Genomic DNA, 20,934 nt, shown 5'->3' with positions numbered 1-20,934 from the left:
TTTGCAAGTACACACGCATTTGCACTCATGAACACGTGATGCACACACAAAGTAAATGGGGAAGTAAGAGCAGTCTGTAAGGGAATGGAAATACAAAAATCACATACTTTTTTTTGTCCAAAATAAACCTTAAATTCCTAAAACTATCAAACTGTGAAGCATTAAAATCATGTCTACATTTCCTTTTTCTGTTTTTTCCAAAGACTAAGTCTCAGGCAGATGCAGCACTACACTAATTTCTGACAGCTAGCATTTTTATCATCTCTAGAGAAACTTGCAATACCACGCACAAAAATCCTCTCACTTGCCTGAAGAGTGCAGAATTACACTGCAAGTTATGTCAGACATGGCACATGAAGGATAACTCAATTGAGAACTAGAGACAGGTGTCACATCTATATCAAAGATGATCTGTGAACAATTGGCTGTCTCCATTTCAAAATGTGATAAATACCTGAAGCCAACATATATGCCTTCTGCATCATTCTCTCAAAAAACAATCATCTTCAGTCATTGTATTTAAAAATACACTGTCCACATTTTCACAACAGAAAACCATACTAAAATATTCCTAATTTTCCATATTATTAATCATAATCAATTATATACATAAATATACACACAGTTTACATAACCTAGGTTATTCAGAAGTAGTTTTGTATTTAAATTATATGACAAAACTGTATTTTAAAATTTTGGGAAATACAACTATCAGAACATGGCATTTGTATTATTTTTGAATTAATTTTAAAGCAAATACATCAATAGTGTTGCTACCATTAAAACAACACTAAACTGGTTCTAAGAGAAACTTCCTCAGTGCTTGTTGTACTCAATAGTTCAAAAGACAGTGTTACAAGGATAACACTGGTCTGTTAAATACAAATGGCAAAAACATTTTAAAAATAAGATTCCAATTTTCCAGTCAAAGCTAGATTTACTTGACCATGTGCTGCCTAGATATTTAGATATGTCCAATTGCCATTAAGGAATGACAGTGTGTTACAGCTACAAAATCCATAAAAATCCACAAACTACTCAGCATAAGACAGGTATCCAAGAGGAATTTAAAAGGAATAACGGTCTTCTAACTACCAAACCTGTAAGTAATTAAATAGACAGATTCTTCTGTTAACATGGAGAATTCAGCAGAAGAATGATAACAGTGAGATTTCAGAAAATCTCCTGTATTCTAAACTACTGCAGACATCGGTCTACCTGTGAGTGAGTGATGCTTCTCTCTGTGTGATTTTGTATACTCTAAACTGAAGAAATACTTTTCCTCATTCTGTATTATCCACTTAGGGCATGCAGTTTCCATCGAAAGCAAACATTTAATTATTTTCAAAACAGAGTTTTACATTACCTACATTTTAAAGCAGGACGCACATAATACTGTATCAGAGCATGTTAGACCTTATAAAAAAGCCTAAATTCCTACCTTACCAGGTCCAAACTGAGAAGTTCCTCCAGCTTTCACCTATTTAAAATAGTATTACAGGAGCGAATTCAGTATCTTTTGCTTCACAAAGATACCTGCAAATCTGAATTAGCCTTTCGAGCTGGCAACTGCTCAGTAATACTGCTCACCTCCAGCTGGTAGCAACAGCTCTGTGCAAATATCATTTGACTACTGCTGTGAACTGCAGCTACTCAGACCGAAAGTAAGACAAGTCTTGTATGTGAATATGTTTCAACACATATTCAGAGGAAATGACTCAACTATCTCCACATCTTTAAACATTGAAAGCTGTTTCCTCCCCCCTCCCCCACTGCAGATGATGGTGTAAACTGAAGGGTTCTGTGGTTTATTTATTAAATATTGGCATTAAACAAATATTAAAGCTCAACTGGTGAACACCAAATTAGAGATCATCCCTACGCTGACTTTTTTTCAAATAATACCTTGAGCAGAGAAATACTAAACTTAAACATTTGTTTTACTAAATGCACATATAGGTATTCCATTAAAATAAAAGAGAATACATGCTTTCTATCCTAGTGTATTAATTCTGAAGATATTTTGAGATTTAAAAGCAGTATTCAGATACTACCTGATATTCATCTTACAAAATTTCAGAAAAATCCCTTCTTGGCCGTTATAGAAATATCAGAAGCTGAAAAAGGAAGAATTGAGATAAGGAGGAAACGATGAAAATGTACATTTTATCCAACTGAATTTCAATATGCATTCAGTTATAACTGAATAAGTATTCCATAACTGGATATGCATTGTTATTTGTTTGGCATTAGAGGCTATCCAGTCTTATATACCTTTGGTATGGCAATTTATTTCTTTAATCTCTACCCACTGAAGAAAATCTTGCTTTAATTTAGCTTGGATCTTGAACACAGGAAGACAAACGGCTCGCCTTAAAATCTCTATATGTCTTTTACGTTTTGTAGTCATTTCTGTTCCTTTAACATCCCTCTGCATCAGACTGCTTCTGATCTACGGGTTCTCAGTTTTCTGGGGTTTGGTTTCTCTGCAGTAAACATAATATTCTACAGCTGATGAGAAACAAGCACCATTCGGAAACTTGGATTCTCTCTCCCTAGACCTCTCCCTGGATACCTGGGACTCCCTCTCAGCTTGATGCAGTTCACCCGGGAATGCACAATTCTAGATTTAAACCCAGTGATTTCAAAATACTAGTTTTAAGCTTTATGGATAATCAGAGAGCACATAGCAGGCTGCAGCCAAGTGGGCAAACCACTTTTCTCAGGAAGTCATGTTTTAAACATAGAAATAGCTCATTTAATATATATCATTAACAGCTGTAATGAAACACCACTAAAAATTCCAGATTCCTCCCTCAACAGCACCTTGCTACAAAGCAGAACAGTTTGGTTGAATTAGTTATATCACATAGTGGCCAACTTGCACACTAGACTTGGTCAGAATGTTCTTTTTCTTAGTTTAGCTTAGCTTAGTTTATTACTTCAAAAGGGTGGAGTTAAATATGCGTTTGGCATTCACTTCAGGACAAAAATCACTCCTAAAGAAAAAAGAGCATATATCAGAATCACTTGCCTAAGGAAGGAGACTGACTACACGTTCTGATAGACCTGGATGAGATGTGATACACTGAAATAATAGAAATCATAGGAAATGGGTGCAGAAGAAACCTCAAGAAGCCATCACTCCCGTGGCATGAAGGAAGATCATATATGTGACATATGACACACATGCAACATGCCAAGTGGTGAAGACAACTTACATTTTGGCAGACTTCTCCTCACTACCAGCGCTCAGAAGTAACTTAGGAGAACAGATTAATAAGGAGTAAAGCATCACCTTTCTCTACTACAAGATGTATTTTCCCTAAACCAGCAAAGTTTTATTTTAAAAAATGATAGGGAGTGATGGTTTGTTATTAAGATAAGGATCTGTGTAGCCTTTATGGCTTCAGATACACGCACCTGCCCTTGCTCATATCATTTAATCCCTATGTGCCTCATTTTCAACCACTGGAAGCAGTGTAGTAATTCTCCCTTTGCAGATGAAGGGCAGAGCACTCAGATATTGCTATGAGAGGGTCCACAAAAGGAATAGTAACATTTGTTATCTCCCTGACTGCAGCTCTGGAGAACAATGATTTCATTTTTAAGTAGCACATACATTGCTGCTTTCATTTAACGGCAATATCCAAAGAACCCCAGGTATTTTCCATAGAGGAAAAGCAAGCAATGGAGGACAAAACACTACAGGAAGACGAAATCGTAAGGCATATGTTTTTTAAAACAATGTAGTCTATCACTGCTGTCTGTGTTCAAAGCAGTAAACCCCATCTGCTCCAAACGAAGAAATACTAAAAGACAGGTTCTTATATATGGTCAAACTCCATCTGGGAAGAGCTCTTTGCAGAAGTGGCTTGAAAGATGGTAAAACATCCATCACTTTTCATGATGATAAAAGAAAGCACTTTGCTACTCAAGACCACAACAACATGCTGAAACAGGAATGCTGCTGATGGGGACCCACCCCAACGAGCTCCTTAGACTTGTGCATAAAACAGGGAGATGAAGATCATTAAATTTCCCATCAGGTGCACTCTTGGGAAAGTATCCCCTTCTTGCCTGATGCCTCCTGAACTCTCCATCATCCAGTCAGTCCCAACAGCCACTCTCCTGGGTCCTCACGCTGAGGGCTTCCCCCAAAGCCACTGATGACTTCTCTTCCATGCCAGCAAAGGGGCAAAGGAAGTGAGTATGGACTGAGAAATGCCATCCAGAGGGCTCAGATGGATGCTTGGATGAAAAGCTATGATACCCCACACTACGGCAGACATGCAATGGTGTGCATCTCCCACAACAGTGGGAGAAAGCCTTTTTTTGGTCTCCTTTTTCTCATTTTCAGAATGTGCCTCTCTGCCTAAAGGCACGTGATGATATATTGTTACACTAACAAACATTTTGCAAATTTGGTTTTTGAAACCCTATTACAATGGATGAGAAATCAGTTATTTGGAAGGCAAAACAGGTCCCGCAGCTCTCTGCTGGGAGAAATTAAACAGCAGACAATGGACAAGCAACACTGAGTAAAGTGTGTTTACAATGTGCATTTTCTGATGAAGCTCATATGCCAATAAACACACATAATAAAAACAGTTGCTACAGAATCCACGTGCACATTTCAGTTAGATGAGTTAGCTTTTGAAACAACCATATGAAAAGGTTCTTTACTCATGTTAAGAAATAACTGTGATTAACTACACCCTAACCTAGTCATTTGAGTAACGCATTGTACATTGACCTGAAAGAGTGGAACAACTTATTTCATCTGTTCCACTTAGACAACAGCAGTGCTATTTTTCTTCAGAAAACTTTATAGTTTTGTAAGCAGCATCCAGTTTACCAGAGTTTGCTATACATTTTCAAAAGGAAAATACTACCTGCAAGAGTTTTGTAGCATTACATCCTGATTTGGCATTCTAAATTAACAGAGAATTAATGAGATCGCTCTTGTTAGTATTGGTGCAATAAGGGGAAAATAATTTTCAGTTCATGAAAAAACAGTAATTGTAATGCTGCAACAATGTCTGATTAGAAGGATACAAGCATACTGCTTTCAATATTGAACTGACAGTACTGTATTTTTTTCAACTCAAGACCTTTGTTTAACGTGATAGCATTTTTTTCTTAGTTTCACAGAATGCAGATACTTTCACTGCTGGTGAATGCCTCATCTTCTAATCACAGGGACATTTAACAGCACTTGAGTTGCCCTGTGTGCAGCAGAACCATTTTTCAGGCTGCACAGCCTCAAGCAGGGAGAATGCCACCAGGCCAGTGCTCCTTCGTTCACTCCTCTGTGGCACCTTAATTTCATGACCAAGAGACAGAACGGCAACCATAACCATCAGCGACAACAGTTAACTACAAATAATGGTGCCAAAACTATGACACAGCTAGTGTGATTAATTTACATGAGTTAAACTACTAATGCCAATTTCCTATACCTTGACTAATGCCTCTGTTCTTCTCTGCCTAGTGACAGCACACTTCATCTGAATTTCTTATTAATTACATCTGCCCACATGAATTATTTTTGCAGATGGAATCAAATACAGTTTACTCAGATCCCGACTCTTCTACCAAAACGTGAAAAAAATACCAAAAAATAAATAACAATTTCACTGAGTATATAGGCTTTTAGAGGCTTCCAGCCTTACCTCTGCAGACCACCAAGGAGTCAGTTGCTGCCAGCTGGAAAGAAAACTAAAACCAGCTACTCATTGTACATGTGGAAGCCTTGCAAATGATTACTCTAGTCCTGCCCACTGTGAGCTCACTTCTCCAAAAAGCTTCCATGAGAGTGCATCTTCCAGGACGAGAAGACCAGGCTTCTCATGCCTGTCTGCCTGTTACACAGAAGAAGGGTGATGAGGATGAAGAGGCACTTGTTACAAATCAGGACAAAAATTTCAAACACAAGGACCACAACTTTCTTTCCAAGAACTTCACGACAAACCCTAGTAGAGGGGATTTCTCTAGAGATAGGGAGCAGCAAGTCTGGAAGAGATACAAAAGATCATCAGTCAATATCCCAGGGAAGATACTACCTACCAAATAGCCCGCTAGAACTAAGTTATCCATCCCATCACCTTACACTTTCACACTACTAGCCAACAGCAAGTAAAAATGCTTCTCACAGTATGTTGTTCACAAAAGAATAGCCTGAGGCAGGGATATCGGAGAGAGTGTTAAATCAACATTTAAGGGAGGAAAACACAAATACACAGTATTTAGACCAACAAGAGTTCTAGAAGGCCTGGAACAGCTGCTGCAAACAGGCACTGACACTGGTGCCCTGTCCTGTGCCACCACATTAAGCAGAGAGCACGGCTTCACTGAACTTCTACAGCAAGCCCACTCATCTGTAAAGAGTCAGCAGCCTACACAACAGCCAACCTGACAATAAATCTTTAAAAATCGGAAAGATTATACAATAATATGCTTGTGTAGAGAAGTGTGGAAGAATAAAAACCAGAAAACCAGACTGGAGGGTAATTTGTTTTTCTGCATTTTACATTACTAATGCAGTTTATACCAGTTATTTGATCCTCTGTGGTATATAAACACTGAAAGATTTTGGGTATTCCACAGGAATATGGCAGTTCTGCTCACCTACTACTGGTACCTAGTGGCAGCTGCTTGTGCTTTGCTCATCTGAAAAAAGTGTATTTGCATGCCAGGTACACCAAAGCTGTTAAGTTCTAAACGAGGTCACCAAAACCAAGCTGATAGCCTGCTACGATGAGATGACTGGCTGGCTGGGTGAAGGGAGGGCGGCAGGTGGTGTTCATCTCCACATTAACAATACTTTTGGCATCGTCTCCCGTAACAACCTCATCAATGAGCTGACAAAGCATGGACTGCGTAAGTGGACAGAAAGGTAGGCTGCTATACCACCAGGCTCAGTGGTGCAACCAGCAGCACAAGGTCCAGCTGGGGGCCAGTCACCAGCAGTGTACCCCGAGGAGCAATACTGGGGCCAGTATGCTTAGCACTGGGAGGAGTGTCCAACACACCAGGCAGTCATGCTGCCAGCCAGAGGGACCTGGACAGGCTGGAGAAATGGGGAAGTGTCAAGTCCTGCCCCCAGGGAGGAAAACCACCATACAGCAGTAAACACTTGGGGCCAACCGGCCGGAAAGCAGCACTGCAGTGAAGGTCCTGGAGTCCTGGTGGACACCAAGCTGACCACAAGCCAGCAACCTGTCCTTGCACCAAAGCAGACCAACAGCCTCCTGGGCTGCACGAGGCAAAGCATTGTCAGCAGGTCAAGGAAGTGATCCTTCCCCTCTGCTCAGCACTGGTGAGGCCATATTTGTAGTGTTCTGTTATGGGCTCCCCAGTATATTAAAAAAAAACCAAGACATGGAGTTACTGTAGTGAGTCCAGCAAAGGACCACAAAGATGATGAAGGGATCGGAGCATCTGTCATACGAGAGAGGCTGAGAGAGCTGGGACTGCTCCACCTGCAGAAGAGAAGTCTTGGGGGATCTTATTGTCCTAGTTTCAGCTGGGATAGAGTTAACTGTCTTCCTAGTAGCTGGTACGGTGCTATGTTTTGAGTTCAGTATGTGAAGAATGTTGATAACACTGATGTTTTCAGTTGCTGCTAGTAGTGTTTAGAGTAATGTCAAGGATTTTTCAGCTTCTCATGCCCAGCCAGTGAGAAAGCTGGAGGGGCACAAGAAGTTGGCACAGGACACAGCCAGGGCAGCTGGCCCAAACTGGCCAACGGGGTATTCCAGACCATGGGACATCCCATCCAGTATAGGAACTGGGAAGTGGGGGCGGGGAATCGCCGCTCAGGGACTAGCTGGGTGCCAGTCGGCGGGTGGTGAGCAATTGCACTGCACATCATTTGTACATTCCAATCCTTTCATTATTGCTGTTGTCATTTTATTAGTGTCATCATTATCATTATTCGTTTCTTCTTTTCTGTTCTATTAAACTGTTCTTATCTCAACCCATGGGTTTTGCTTCTTTTTCCTGATTTTCTCCCCCATCCCACTGGGTGGGGGGGGGAGTGAGTGAGCGGCTGCGTGGTGCTTAGTTGCTGGCTGGGGTTAAACCACGACACTTATCCATGTGTACCAGATTGGGGTTGTACAGAAGATGGAGCCAGGGTCTTCTCAGCAGAGCCCAGTGTCAGGACAAGGAGCAATATGCACAAACTGAAATACAGAAAACTCTATCTGAACACAAGGGAAAAAGGTTTTTACTGTGAGGGTGGTCAAATACTGGACCAGGTTGCCCAGAGAGGTTGCAGAGTCTCCATCCTTGGAGACACTCAAAACCAAACTTGACACAGTTGTGGGCAACTAGCTCTAGGTGACCCTGCTTTGAGCAGGTTGGATGAAAATGATCTCAAGAAGTCCCTGCCAACCTCAGCCACTTGGTGCTTCTGTGAAAACCTTCGCTTTTTATCTGATAATGTAAAAAGAAAAGAACTGTTTGGGGACCCGCTGATTAGAATCTCATTTTTCAAGACGCTTCAAGCTAATAGTCTTCCTACATTTGCCGATGAAGTAATTACCAATACTAAATTAACTTAAGGAGCTGTATAATAAAGGTCAATTTAAAAAAAAAAAAAAAAAAAAAACCCAAAAAACAAATAACAGTAGGTCCAGGGAAAATGCATATTAAGAAAAGGAGTAACAAATGTCAATTATTACTTTATTACAAGCTACTCAAATACTTTTTTTCATATTCTCTAGGCTCTATACAGATGGTTGTGCATATAGATGCGTACAATAATACAAACAGTGTGTACAAAAACGTAACAAACTAGATTATTTAACACACTGGTTTCCCAAGCACTTTAATCATTGAGTGACTGCTTTGATAAAAATGACAGGATAATGCATTTTCCTGCTCTGTAAGGTATTCTGAAATTTCTCATTTCAGCTGAACAGACTGTTGCGCACAGAAATGCTCACCGATACCGTTAACATACACATTCTTCCATCACTCCACAGTGCTCACATTTGGAGCTCAAAGGCCTGTTCATAAACCATATGCAACAGAGGCTCTGCAAGCCATGAGCCTCTGCTGTGAATCTGCACAATGATTTAAAGATTTCTTTTGTTTTACTTATGATTGTATTTCTGAAGCAGCTTGTTCACTTTAAAAGTATAAATGATCAAATGGTAGGAAGGTTTAAAGACAAGGGCAGGCTTTAGATTTGGTAATCTGATAAAATTACACCTGCTACCGTATAAGGTTAGCCCATCACATTCTCATATAAATAGTTTTAATGCAAAAGGTGACCTTGGTTGTTCAATAAAGGTAACCATTTTTATTATTGGCCTATCTGCTATTTGACTTGGACTGTATTCTGTTTTAGACCTCACTATTAATTATCAGATACTGTGCTTTAAACTTTTGAGGAAAACTGGTAAGTAGGATTTCATAAACCAGAAAGTTTTGTCAACTTAAAACACCAACTTACATGTCAAATAGCCTCTTTTTTTTTAATTTAGCGAAAGGATAGCATCTATGACAATTCAATACTCGTGGAACAATGTCAAAAATAACTTATTAAATTGAAATCACTGTGCTCTCTTTTTAATCCTCAGCAATTGTTCTTGTAGAGTTCTAGATTTCCCTTATCTGATTAGCATACATATGCTAACCTCTGAAGAGTCACCCTGGGATTGTATCTGACTTTTGCCACACTATGAGAAAGTCAAGCAACTGTAAGGTAACAGCAACTGTATACTCTCACTGCTTATAGAAAGGAGAGCAAATAAGCACAACCTATAAAGAAAGCTGTCTCTGAAGTAGATTTGTGCTTGGAATTGGATGGAAATGTAATTTCTTTCCTTTCCCCTAGACCACACTTGCAATGCTGCTGCTGATTTCTCCCTTCTAATAGCCAAAGGCTTTTTTAACTAAATACCTGTTAAAAGATGACATGGAAAAGAATCTTGTATAAGTCTTGCATTTTACCGAATTTGAAAAACCACTAGGGATTTTGAAATAAGTGGTTATCCAGGTAAATGAGAGACTATCCACTTACAGTTACGTACTTACGTACTAAGGGAGCTACCATCTTACTAAATGCTAATGGAATTAAAGAAAAAGCTCTGTGAAGAACAGAACCACCTCAGTTTAGATTTGCAGCCCTAGTACAATGTAACTGCTGAAGACATGAACTTGGTATAAGCAGACTCTTGAGAACTGAGACTGGTTCACACCTCTTTATTTTAACCACTGAAAATGTACCTTCATGGGCACAATGGGCAGTTTCTGTGTTCATACAGGTCTTTCCACTGGTTAAAAACGCTTTTTTTAACAAATATTATGGTTGATGGTACAGTTCAGATGTCAACTGAACATGTGTTATGACAGATGTTTGGTTACAACAGAATCCCAAATTAAGAGAGAAGGAAGAAGGCCCAGAGAGTGGCATGACAGGGGACACTTCTGCTACAAAAAAGCCATACAGAGAAAAAATAAAAAGAAAAAAGACGTCTGTGCTGAACTAAAATAGCCTGAAGTCAGGCTAAAGCAACTAAAAGTAGGGAGGGGTTGAGTAGCCTTATACACTTGTGTAGATCACCCTGTAGAATACACCATGTCCATCAATTACACTGCTTATAAACTTAAGACAACTATGTCTCCAGAGCTGGTTAAATAAACACCTCAGCACAAATATCTCATTCACCTAAGATGCCCCTTTGCATCCCTTGACTTTATAAAGTGGGTTATACTTTGCCCTTTACTATAAAGCAGTCTTCAATACATCAAATACATGACCACCATGAAAGTGCTCCAGTTAACCTTCAGGACTTTCCTTTTATAATAACCACAGTAAAGAAGATGAAAGCTGGGACACAGCCACTAAAAAGAAACAGATATAAAAACCGTTAGAAGTAATACAAAATGCATAAAGATATTTCCTCTAAATCAATCTGGCACTAGATTTTAACTTCTCTATTAAAGTGCAATTTTGTGTGTAATTTTGTGTGCAATTTTGACGAAGGAAGGCCATTATAAATAGCACTGTATTGCGTAGACGTAAGGAAAGAGACAGCTGAGGTGCTTCCTCTGGATGTGGTATTTTGTCTCTTTTTCAAAGAGAGAGCAGAGATATGCCCACTTTCAGAAGCAGTGCTGGTCTGTGAATTCCAAGGGCACCTCTCTGACGTTCGGCTCTTCAGCTTGAGGAGGTACAGGATGTTAAGTTTCTCGTCAAGAAAATATTAATAATGAGATGTTAATACTAACTACTAGGTTAGTACTAGGTGCCTCGCTGTAGCCACCTGTGTTACATAGGGAGCCTAAATGTGCAACTCAGGACTGTGCTTTCTGGTATGAGGCCAGGCCCTTCTGGAATTTGCTGTGAGTATTCTCAGAAACCTTTAAGTGCTTCAGTGACTTTTGAAATCTACGTGTACTGTTTAATTGTTGTTACAAAGCTCCAGTATCAGAATGCTTAATCTTCTTTCCATTATCACCTTTCAATGAAATTTTAGATAATTCTTCCTGGACAGTATGAACAGCATAAGCGCAAAAATATAAAACTAATCTACCATAAAAATGTATTTTCTGTGCTAAGTCTTATTTTTGAAGAAGGGAATGGGCATTTTCTCATTTTAGCAGCTTGCATACTTTTTATTCTCAAAGAGTTTCTCTATTATTGTCTGTATGGCTTTTTCTTCATTTCCATAATGATTTCTTCCAAAGAATCAGAGAGCAGAATTTATCATGAGCTCTGGGGAAAGACTGGACCCAAGAGGTTTCAATAATTGAACAGACTGAGCAAAGCTTTGATTTTCTACAATAGCTATTTCCCAGTCTGGAAACCTAAAGAGTAGCTCCTTTTTCTACTCAGATAAAAATGCATTTATGACACTTCCCCAGGCTTCTTCCCAAACCTGTGCTGGATTCACAACATCTTTGTAAATACAAATATTGAAGACAGACTGTTGGAGACAGCTTCACATCAAATAGTTGCTTCAGTGGCTTTCAAAGTACAGTCATTGCACAGTACAGCATGTTTTATACACTGGAACACTGCAGACTTAGAGAACAGAGTGTGCAAACCCTCTTCATCTCCTCTAGTGAAGTAAGAAACCTTAAAAAAGCATCATTTTAACAGGTTGCATTTTAGGACTGCATTTTAATTTGTTCTTTGTAGGTAGGAAAGCATACAATTTGTACAAACACCTAATCTTGGAAAGAAACATAGAGATGGCTTTTTGCTTAACTAAATTCAAAGCTTATCACACTAGTAATCATTTACAAAAAGTCTTTTGAAAATCTAAGTGAATATATTTGCATCTTTTCTTGAACAGAACTTAGATTTTATTTAGAAAGAAAACATGACTACCTCATGCCCAGCTTTCATCTGTCCTCATGCTCTAATTAGCCAATTAATTTAGCAAACATGGCTTAGAACATATCAAAGGGCCAGCATAGGCAGTTTGCTTTGTGGTCACATGGCAAGCTTGTGTTTACGCTTGCAAATGTAAGATTTTGCTTAAGAAACAAACCAAACACAGCAGGATTCTTGCCAAGATCAGCTATCAGTACTAGAGCAAAATAAGACTTAAGTTTCCTACAGCACATAGGAATTTTCTCCAGCATGTAGGCTGAATTCAGACCTCGCAGACTAAAGCGCATTGCAACCTCATGGGGCCCCTCCAAATCCTCCTCATCTGCCATCTAACCTGGAGAGTACCTGCTCCCAGGTTGCTACCTACCGCTGTTCCTCTGAAGTTAGATACAAGCACAGACCTTCTCACCTGCCCTGAAAACTTGACACCTATGTCCTTCCCTCCGCAACCCAAACCCAGCTACTCCCCTACCCAATTTACATGGCACTGTCAGAACTCACCCGAGCCTTTGGCTTTCACAGAGTCATTTGAAAAGTGCGGGAGGTGGCTGCGACAGCAGGGACTGCCCTTCGTAACACCATCACCCAAGAGGAGGGAGACCCTGGCTCACCCACGGGGCCCTCACAAGGGACTCCAGTCCCACAGCTCTACCCACAGATACCACCCCAAGGACCAGCCAAGAGGACCACCAGTCCCAGCCCCTTCTGCTGAATCTGTGCAGGGGGAGGAAAACAGTCACCTGCAACCTGCCCCTTCCTCTCTGTTTTTATCTGTCTCCTCCAGCTTATTTTAGATTGCCATCCTGGGAGAGGAGACTGGAAGTCAAGATTACCTTCTGGAAGGCACGCCCCTCTGTTAATGAATAACAGGATCGTGCTTTCCCTCTTACACTATTTTCTTCCCCCTGACTTTAAGCCTGATCTGTACAGAACAAGACTGATTCCGTTGAACTCGGCACAATGGGAAAGAGTAAGAATTATGAATAACGCGGTGTGACCAAGGGTAGGTAATTCAAGAATGCGACTGAATTAGGTATTTCATAATTGCGCTTGGCATTCTCACAGAAATCACTTGCCCCCACATGAAATCTGACACTGTTGAGAGATGTGAGAGAATAGCAATTTTTTAAATGAAGAAAATAGAACTAGAACTGTGTAAGAAACCATGGGGTGCTAGAAACACTTCAAAGAAGGGCGACCTCTTCAGCCAAAGCCACTAATGCACCCTGTATCTTTCATTAAAAAAAAAAAAGTTCAATAAAAATAGGAGTGTCTTTCTTAAATGATAATTTTTAGTAGATTTTTCAGGAAATAAATCTTACAGTAAACACATACTGCAACTACCAATATTTTGTACGAACTATGATAACTCACAATAATAGTCCATTATTAATGCTCCACTAATATTAATTAGACCAAACTCAGAGCACTACTACCATTTCTTTGTTCCTTAGGGCATAAAAGAGACACAATTTATTTCCTAGCATTTTTCTATCATTTAAAAATCAAATTAATTTTCCCTGTCCTCTTTTATTCACTCAAAAAGCCATTTCTGTAAAGAGGTAGTCCAAATATCTGAACACAAAACATAAATGTACTTCTCCAACTATTATACAAATGTGAAACTTACAATATTTTCAACAGCCCAAGGTGATGGAGAAATAATGCAAGGCAACCACAGATAGGATGCTGGCAGATCATACTCAACTCTTTAACCAGAGGTTATACTGGCCAGTCATGTAAAAATTGCCTGTCTTAGTTTGACCAGTAACTGCTGAGATACACAAAAAACGCACACTAATAGTCTTGAGCCTCTACTGAATATATCTGGGTAAAACTGCAGTGACAGTACTTGTAAAGTATTTCATTTAAAAAAAATACAAAACAGAGTTAAAAGATTTGCCACGTCTGCACATTCTTCTTGCAGTACAAATTCGTTTGGAAAAAAAAATCACGATACTAGTGCAGGTATACAGCAGTAAATCACTACTGAAAGGCACAGTTTGAACACTCCCCACTCGGTGCACAAGCTGTCACATCCCTTGGTATTTTGTCACTTAAGCCTCATGTCAGAAGGACAACTTATCTAAGAAAAATACCTTACAAAAACTATCAATTCCAAACACCTAAATGAGTTGTCTACAGTCTGCTTTATAGCTTTCAACCACGAGCAATGGATTCAAAACCAATATACATACCTTGCAGACAATATAAACAGCACTTCATAAAACAGAGGCGACAGTTGTCTAAATGCTTCCTAAATAATACACAATCCTAGGCATCTGGATAGAGCCATTAGTAAGAGTGAAAAGAACAATCAAGGAGGAGATATTTTGTCTGTATTCCAAGAAACACCGAGTATTTTCTTGGATGGGAAAGCTGAGTTTATTCCAAAGTTGTGGTGATAGGCAGGAAAGAGAAGACAGTGTCTTGATGGATTGATGACAACAACAACAAGCGATCTCAATGACTAGTTCCAACCTTTTATTAGGGTAAAATGAAGCAGTTAAGAGGTTGAGCAATGGATCCAAATAAATCTAAGAACCAGATAGTCCAGCTTTTCTACACTTCACAGGACAGTTTGGCATAGACCTGCAGTAAGGCTGAAACGGAGAGATAGCTTCCTGTGTACGAAAAACCCTTCTTACGATTCCACAGTCTGCAAGACACAAACTCTCTCCAAGTGAAGCCCAGCTTCATGTTTGGGTCACATTCTGCAGAACAAAAACAGTTCTGCATCCAACACCTGCCCAAAAAAGGAGTTTCATCTATGTTGAATATAATGTATTACTGTCTCTAAGACATTTAAGAACATAGATAAAATCACTGAAAAAGCCAAAGAGAGAAAAGGCAAACATGATCTTAACCCATACAATGTAAGAAGGGAGACTAGGATGACCCTGTAATAACCAAGCCCACGTAGTTCAGAACTTGTCCATAAGCAACATAATGGGAAACCCCTATGACAGGGCACTTGTTTATCACAGTACAAAAGCAAACAACAGTTTTCAAACACTACTTGGCACAGTCTTTTTGATATGTTTATGTGACCTGCTGTAAGGTCAGACACTGCTGAATTAGGTAAGGCTTTACTAGGAAACATTTTGATGTGTTTATGTAACCAATTTGGTTTCCCAGTAAAGCCTTACCTAATTCAGCAGTGTCTGACCTTACAGGAGGAGTTTTGCCACTATCTTCACCATTAGTTAGGAATTACACACCAATATAGCAATGGATTATCCAGTTCTTAAGGTGCAGAATAAAATAATAAGCTGCAAGCTGCAGGGTACTAATATAGCCAGTAGTTGTGATGGCAGCGTTGTGAATGAAATGGGAAGTTTTCTGTTCTAGGGCTTCCTGTCCTTGTTAGGGAGCAGGAAAGACCAAGTGAATTGCATTGACTTCAGCGATGCACTGCAGCCTCTGCTATGGCAGAAGTCCTGCAGACAAACTTTATCAGGAGCAGCACCACAACAGTAAGGAAAAAAAAAAAAAAAAAGAAAGAAAGAAAAAAGAAAGAAAAAAGAAAAAAAAAAAAAAAAAAAAAAAAAAAAAAAAAAGAAAAAAAGGAAAAAAAGGAAGAAAAAGGAAAAAGGGGGAAAAAAAGGGAAAAAGGAAAAAAGGAAAAAGGGGGAAGAAAAGGAAGAAAAAGAGACACTTTTTTCCTCTCCCTGCCTATTGCTTTCTCAAGCCTCACTGACTCTATGCCTTTAAGTTTTAATACTATTATACTTGGTAGTGCTATGATACGTTTTGTTGGTTGCTCCTTCCAGGAGCTGCACGTCCTCCTGATTCAGGGCTGGCACTGCTGGGGACCATAGACACCACCTGAACTGCAGGGTAGAGTAAGGCATAATTAGCTGTTCTCAGGTCTGTTCATCTCCTCTCAAAGGTCAAGCTCACTCAGATTTGACTAACCACACAACTGAACTTCACCCCAGATGTGGCAAAAAGGTTTCAGTACAGTATATGTGCAGAATGCACCTTAAGACACTATGCCCATGACCAAAGAGCACACAGTGACCTCCACCCATCCATCCAACAATTTGAACCCAAAGAACAGAGCCTATCCTTCCAGTCCGGGTATGTTCAGTAAGTACCTTGTGCATCACATCCCCCATTTCTTACTGCTTATCATCACCCACTGTGTGCCAATTACTTCCTAACTGTTAATTGCTGTATTCAAATGCAAACCATTGGCTTTAGCCTGCATTTTTGGCAACCATACCATGAAAACCAAACTGTACTGACTCACACTTGCTGTCTCAGAAAGATTAGGGAAGTCTGATTAGAATCTTGCTGGAGATACTGCTTTCTCTTTCTCCAAGGCAAGGGAATCAAGAAGGGAATGAGAGGAGCTGCCAATTCTAAGCTTTTCCCAAGGTCTCATCAGAAAGAAAGCACTGATCAACTATATCTAGCAAGTTTCCAAAAGGAGCAAACAGCAAAAGGGCACTGTCAGTCTCTTCACCGCAGACTGAACATAATCTCTGTAAACCCCTAAGCCCAAAGCCATTGTGTTCCATTTCAAAGTTTTCACAGGACACAAATAAGAGGGTTGGCATTGATCCTTTATAAAATGTCTGACACAATGCTTCATTTTCTAGCACTTCAGGAACTAATAGACAGTTGGGTGATAGCCAAGACACCGTAGAGAGATAAAAAAAAAACAAAAAAAACACAACAACCTGCTACTGCAAGCAACTGCATGTCTTCTAGCAAATGAAAGGATATAGATCAGAAAAAACTCCTCATGCTGCAAACACCTTTTAGTCATTTACCAACGACAACAACATATTCTCTTTCAGGATGTCCTCTATCTGAAGGAAATGAGTTGTTAACACCGACAATCCATCATTCCTGACTTCTTCCTTGGTGACTAACTTTAAGAGTCACCAACCTTTGCCAAGGAAAGCTTTCAAAGTCACTTAGATGTTCTACCTAATGCCCTACTCCTCAGCCTCAGCTCTTTCGATTTTTAATTTGCTTCTGTTACACCTTCATCTTTTTTTCACTAATTACGGCTCCACTTCTAGCGTTTCAGTCTGTCACACATCAATCTTACATTTTATACTATAAAACTGGGTTAAAGGAGAAAAAAAAGAGGGGAAAAAGAAAAACATAATCCATAACATCCATTATTACTCAGTTTGGCAAAATAGTTCCTGTATTTTATATATTTGCAAAATGCCTACGCACACTTAACAGAACCTTTAAAATTACAGTATAAATGCAGAATGGTTATAACTTTTGTACTAGCTTTTTTTTTTTTATCTGAACATCCAGAAATGAGTGCTCTTTTATACAGGCAAACTGAGATTTTGCACTAGACATTAAAACTTTTAATACGTGTTTCAAAAGTTTGTTCACGAACTGCTATACTTTTCATTGAAGTGATAAGATTTTTATATCCTAAGTGACTAAGCAGAGAAAGATTGTATATATAATACTCTTCAGAAGCACGGTTTAAGTGATGCATCTGTTCCCAGTGACAATCAACCAATAGGTTTGCATCACTCCCTGACCAAAATAGTTCTCAAAGGCGAACAAGCCTCCCAGAAGCAAACTGAGTTGTCTGTATTAAGGCTACTTAAAGTATGGGAGAGGCAGGGCAAGAAAGGTACTTCCAAAATCCAGAAGATTCATAGGAGTCTGTTATATGAAACAGCAGTCTTAGATTACAGTGGTAACAGGCAAGACACATACTGGTTTCCCAAATGCTACTCAACAAATTGCTTTTGTTCCCTGTTCTTTTGTCTGGAATATAATTAACTACCAATAATAGGAGATTTTCAAGTGAAACATTTTAGTTCCATGTAGTACTACGCTCACAGCATCCAGACTCAAAAAAAAGTAGGTTAGTGTCTCTGTTATTTAGTCTATCAGCCAAGGACTGAATTTGGAACTCATCCTCAAATGTAAATACTGAAATAGTATCATGCACAGAAAAAACAAAAGCACCAAGTATTTATTTGTAAGAATTACTTATATGATGCACTTTTAACAGTAATACCTTCTAAGATTTCTCATTTCAGACAAATACATATTTATGTGCACACACACACTTATATGTATTGTGACATATTTCCAACAAAGCTGATATATTTCTCCTAGTTTCCTATTATTATATACATTCTAAACAACACAAGCTTTGGGCCTAAAAGATTAGTATCTGTCTCAATACTACCTGTGTATTCTTATTTCTTTTGATTAAAAAATGGTAACATTTCTAAGCAGAGAAAAAGATAATTTGGAAAATTAATCACTGTCCCTTAGATTTACAGTAACAGAAGCTTAACATGGATTCAACAGTTTGCCTCACAGATGGAGAGAGTACACACAGTAGACAAATAAAGAATTACTCCACAACTCCATTTTGTATGGATGAAAGCAGCTAACACATGACTAGGGATTCATTTGTTTCATAAAATGTTGGAGTTATGTGGATCATCTTAGTACACTGCAGATACTTGCTATCCCCTTTAAGCAAATGCCCAGCTCTGCAGCAAGTTACACATAAGCAGATGCCACAGCCTGTGTGTGGAGGAAAGGGTCTACTTGACTAAATCTCATAGGAAATGAGAGATCATAGCCTAGAAATATTCTACACGGATTTCGTTCTGCAAAGAAACAATAGTTATCTCAGCAATTAGAAGTGAATATCCCTCACCGCTATTATGCATTAGTGAAATCTTAATTTATTACACTGCACTGACATCCTCTTAGGGAATAAAAGTCATTACCAAAGCTATCATTGAGACGACTATTTCAGAGCACTATCCAAGAGTCTCAGACATCTGGCAAGAAAATATGTCATATATTACAATCATCTAAATTTTTATGATAATTTACCTACTTATGATAAAGTGTGCTACAGAGTTTGGAAAACAGTGTACAGATTTTTGCTTTCACATTCCTAATGCTTATTTCCATTCCCTCCTTTGAGAAGTCTAGTCCTGTTCTATTAGGAAACGCAGAATAATTTCTCTGAAAACAGACATCTGAAGTGAAAAAGAAAGAAATCAGATGTATCAGAGGAGGACTGCCTTCTACTAGGCCTCTAAATCTCATTCTGAAAGTAAAAATGTAACTATAAAAAGCAAAGTGAATCACTGAAATGCTATTGCCATATAACTTTTAAATCACCAGAATGATTTGTCAGTCAAACAATACTCAAATATATTTTGAAGTCTGGAACATAAAAAGGATGCACAATGGCTGTTAAACTTTGTAAGCTGTTATTCAGGGGTCTTTTCTTTATATGCAGCTAAAATTAAGACTGAGAAAGCTGAATGCCTAAAGAATGTAATTGCACATCAAGATTTCACAAGATCATTATATTAGAACAAGTAAGAACATGCAAATAAAACCATAAATTTATACACCAAAAATTTATGATAGTAGTCTTAAAAACCCCTTCTGAGACAAACTGAAGTGTCAATTTAACTTATGGATATGATTTGTAAGTGCATATGTACATATATACATAACTCACCTGATACTATACGCATTGAGTGGTATCATACAGTTCTTGACCTTGGTGCCCAACAAATCAACTGCTTTATCACTGCAGTGGATCTGTTCATTTCTTCCATTAAATCTTGCCTAAACCGAGATTTTTCAGGAAGCTACGTCCCAACATGTTCCAATGCTATCTCCAAATGGTAGAATCAAATGTAATGGGGAGACTATTTCTGTGCTTTGTAAACTTTTTTTCCCTGTCAATGTTAATTCACTTGTATCGCATTAGTCATTCATGTTAAATCACTTATATCTCTGTCTTACACTCTCAGCTCTGTAATATTACCCCATAAGCCCCTATAAGCTTCTGGAGCCTCTTCACTGCACTAACTTCAGGCCACTGTTAAGTATCTCAGGTCTTGGCCAACAGTCTTCTACCCAATTTTCTAGCTGTAAGTAAGAATGACGATAACCAGTAACAGTCTTACTATTTGTAATCTGCAACTGGTCAATTCTTTCATGCTCTTTTCCTGCTTTCTTTCTATTGACAGAAATGCTTCCTTGAGTTTTAGAAAAGTTTATAGAATGAGACTGAAGAAAAAGCATTCTTTTGCAGGGCATTCTTGAATCCAACCAGCAGGTAAAAAGAAGAAATGAATTATATTATAAGGGAATGATACTGATTTTCAGAATTGCTTTAAATAATATTTTTTCCTATGTAAGAGTCTGCAAACAATCTTAAATACAGGGGGGAAAAAAAAAAAAACAACAGAATTTGTCTTTAAATCAGTCCATTATTTTAGAGGAGTATACAGTGTAGTAAATGACCAAGCAGTGTCTTACATTCAGAATGTTCCAGGGAACAAAAAAAAAAAAAAAAAAGGGTTCTGTTTCCAATAGGTTTCCATAAATTCTATTAATTTTCTCCATAATTTTCCTATATACCTATGATAAGAAATCATGATTAAAATCTCAGTGCAACAAATTATGGGGGTTTCTTGTACTGGGTAGCAAATGCTAACTCATACGTCCCTGTCAGTACCCACTATAGAGAATACTCTTCAAACTTGCTAAACAGGAGAAAAATCTTCTCATGAAGCAACTATTAAATCATT

The 20,934-nt window shown here is 38.7% G+C and overlaps 1 protein-coding gene across 9 annotated transcripts in view; it reads right to left on the bottom strand.

Moving 5' to 3' along the window:
- Positions 1 to 20,934, bottom strand: part of MCTP1 (multiple C2 and transmembrane domain containing 1) — a 292,028-nt gene that overhangs the window by 191,201 nt on the left and 79,893 nt on the right. For 2 of the 9 annotated variants that reach the window (XM_030004945.1, XM_030004946.1), the window contains exon 1: positions 1,447 to 1,584. The exons of 4 other annotated variants lie outside the window; for them this stretch is intronic. Coding sequence is in view for 2 of the 5 variants with exons in the window: in XM_030004940.1 (XP_029860800.1) it covers positions 1,442 to 1,480; positions 1,591 to 1,626 (75 nt within the window). In the remaining 3 variants the exon portion in view is untranslated. 3 more of the 9 variants (XM_030004940.1, XM_030004943.1, XM_030004944.1) reach the window with 3 other exon arrangements.

Source organism: Aquila chrysaetos, chromosome Z (assembly GCF_900496995.4).
Source record: "Aquila chrysaetos chrysaetos chromosome Z, bAquChr1.4, whole genome shotgun sequence".
Taxonomy (NCBI): Eukaryota; Metazoa; Chordata; class Aves; order Accipitriformes; family Accipitridae; genus Aquila; species Aquila chrysaetos.
This window is presented reverse-complemented; position numbering and strand designations above follow the sequence as displayed.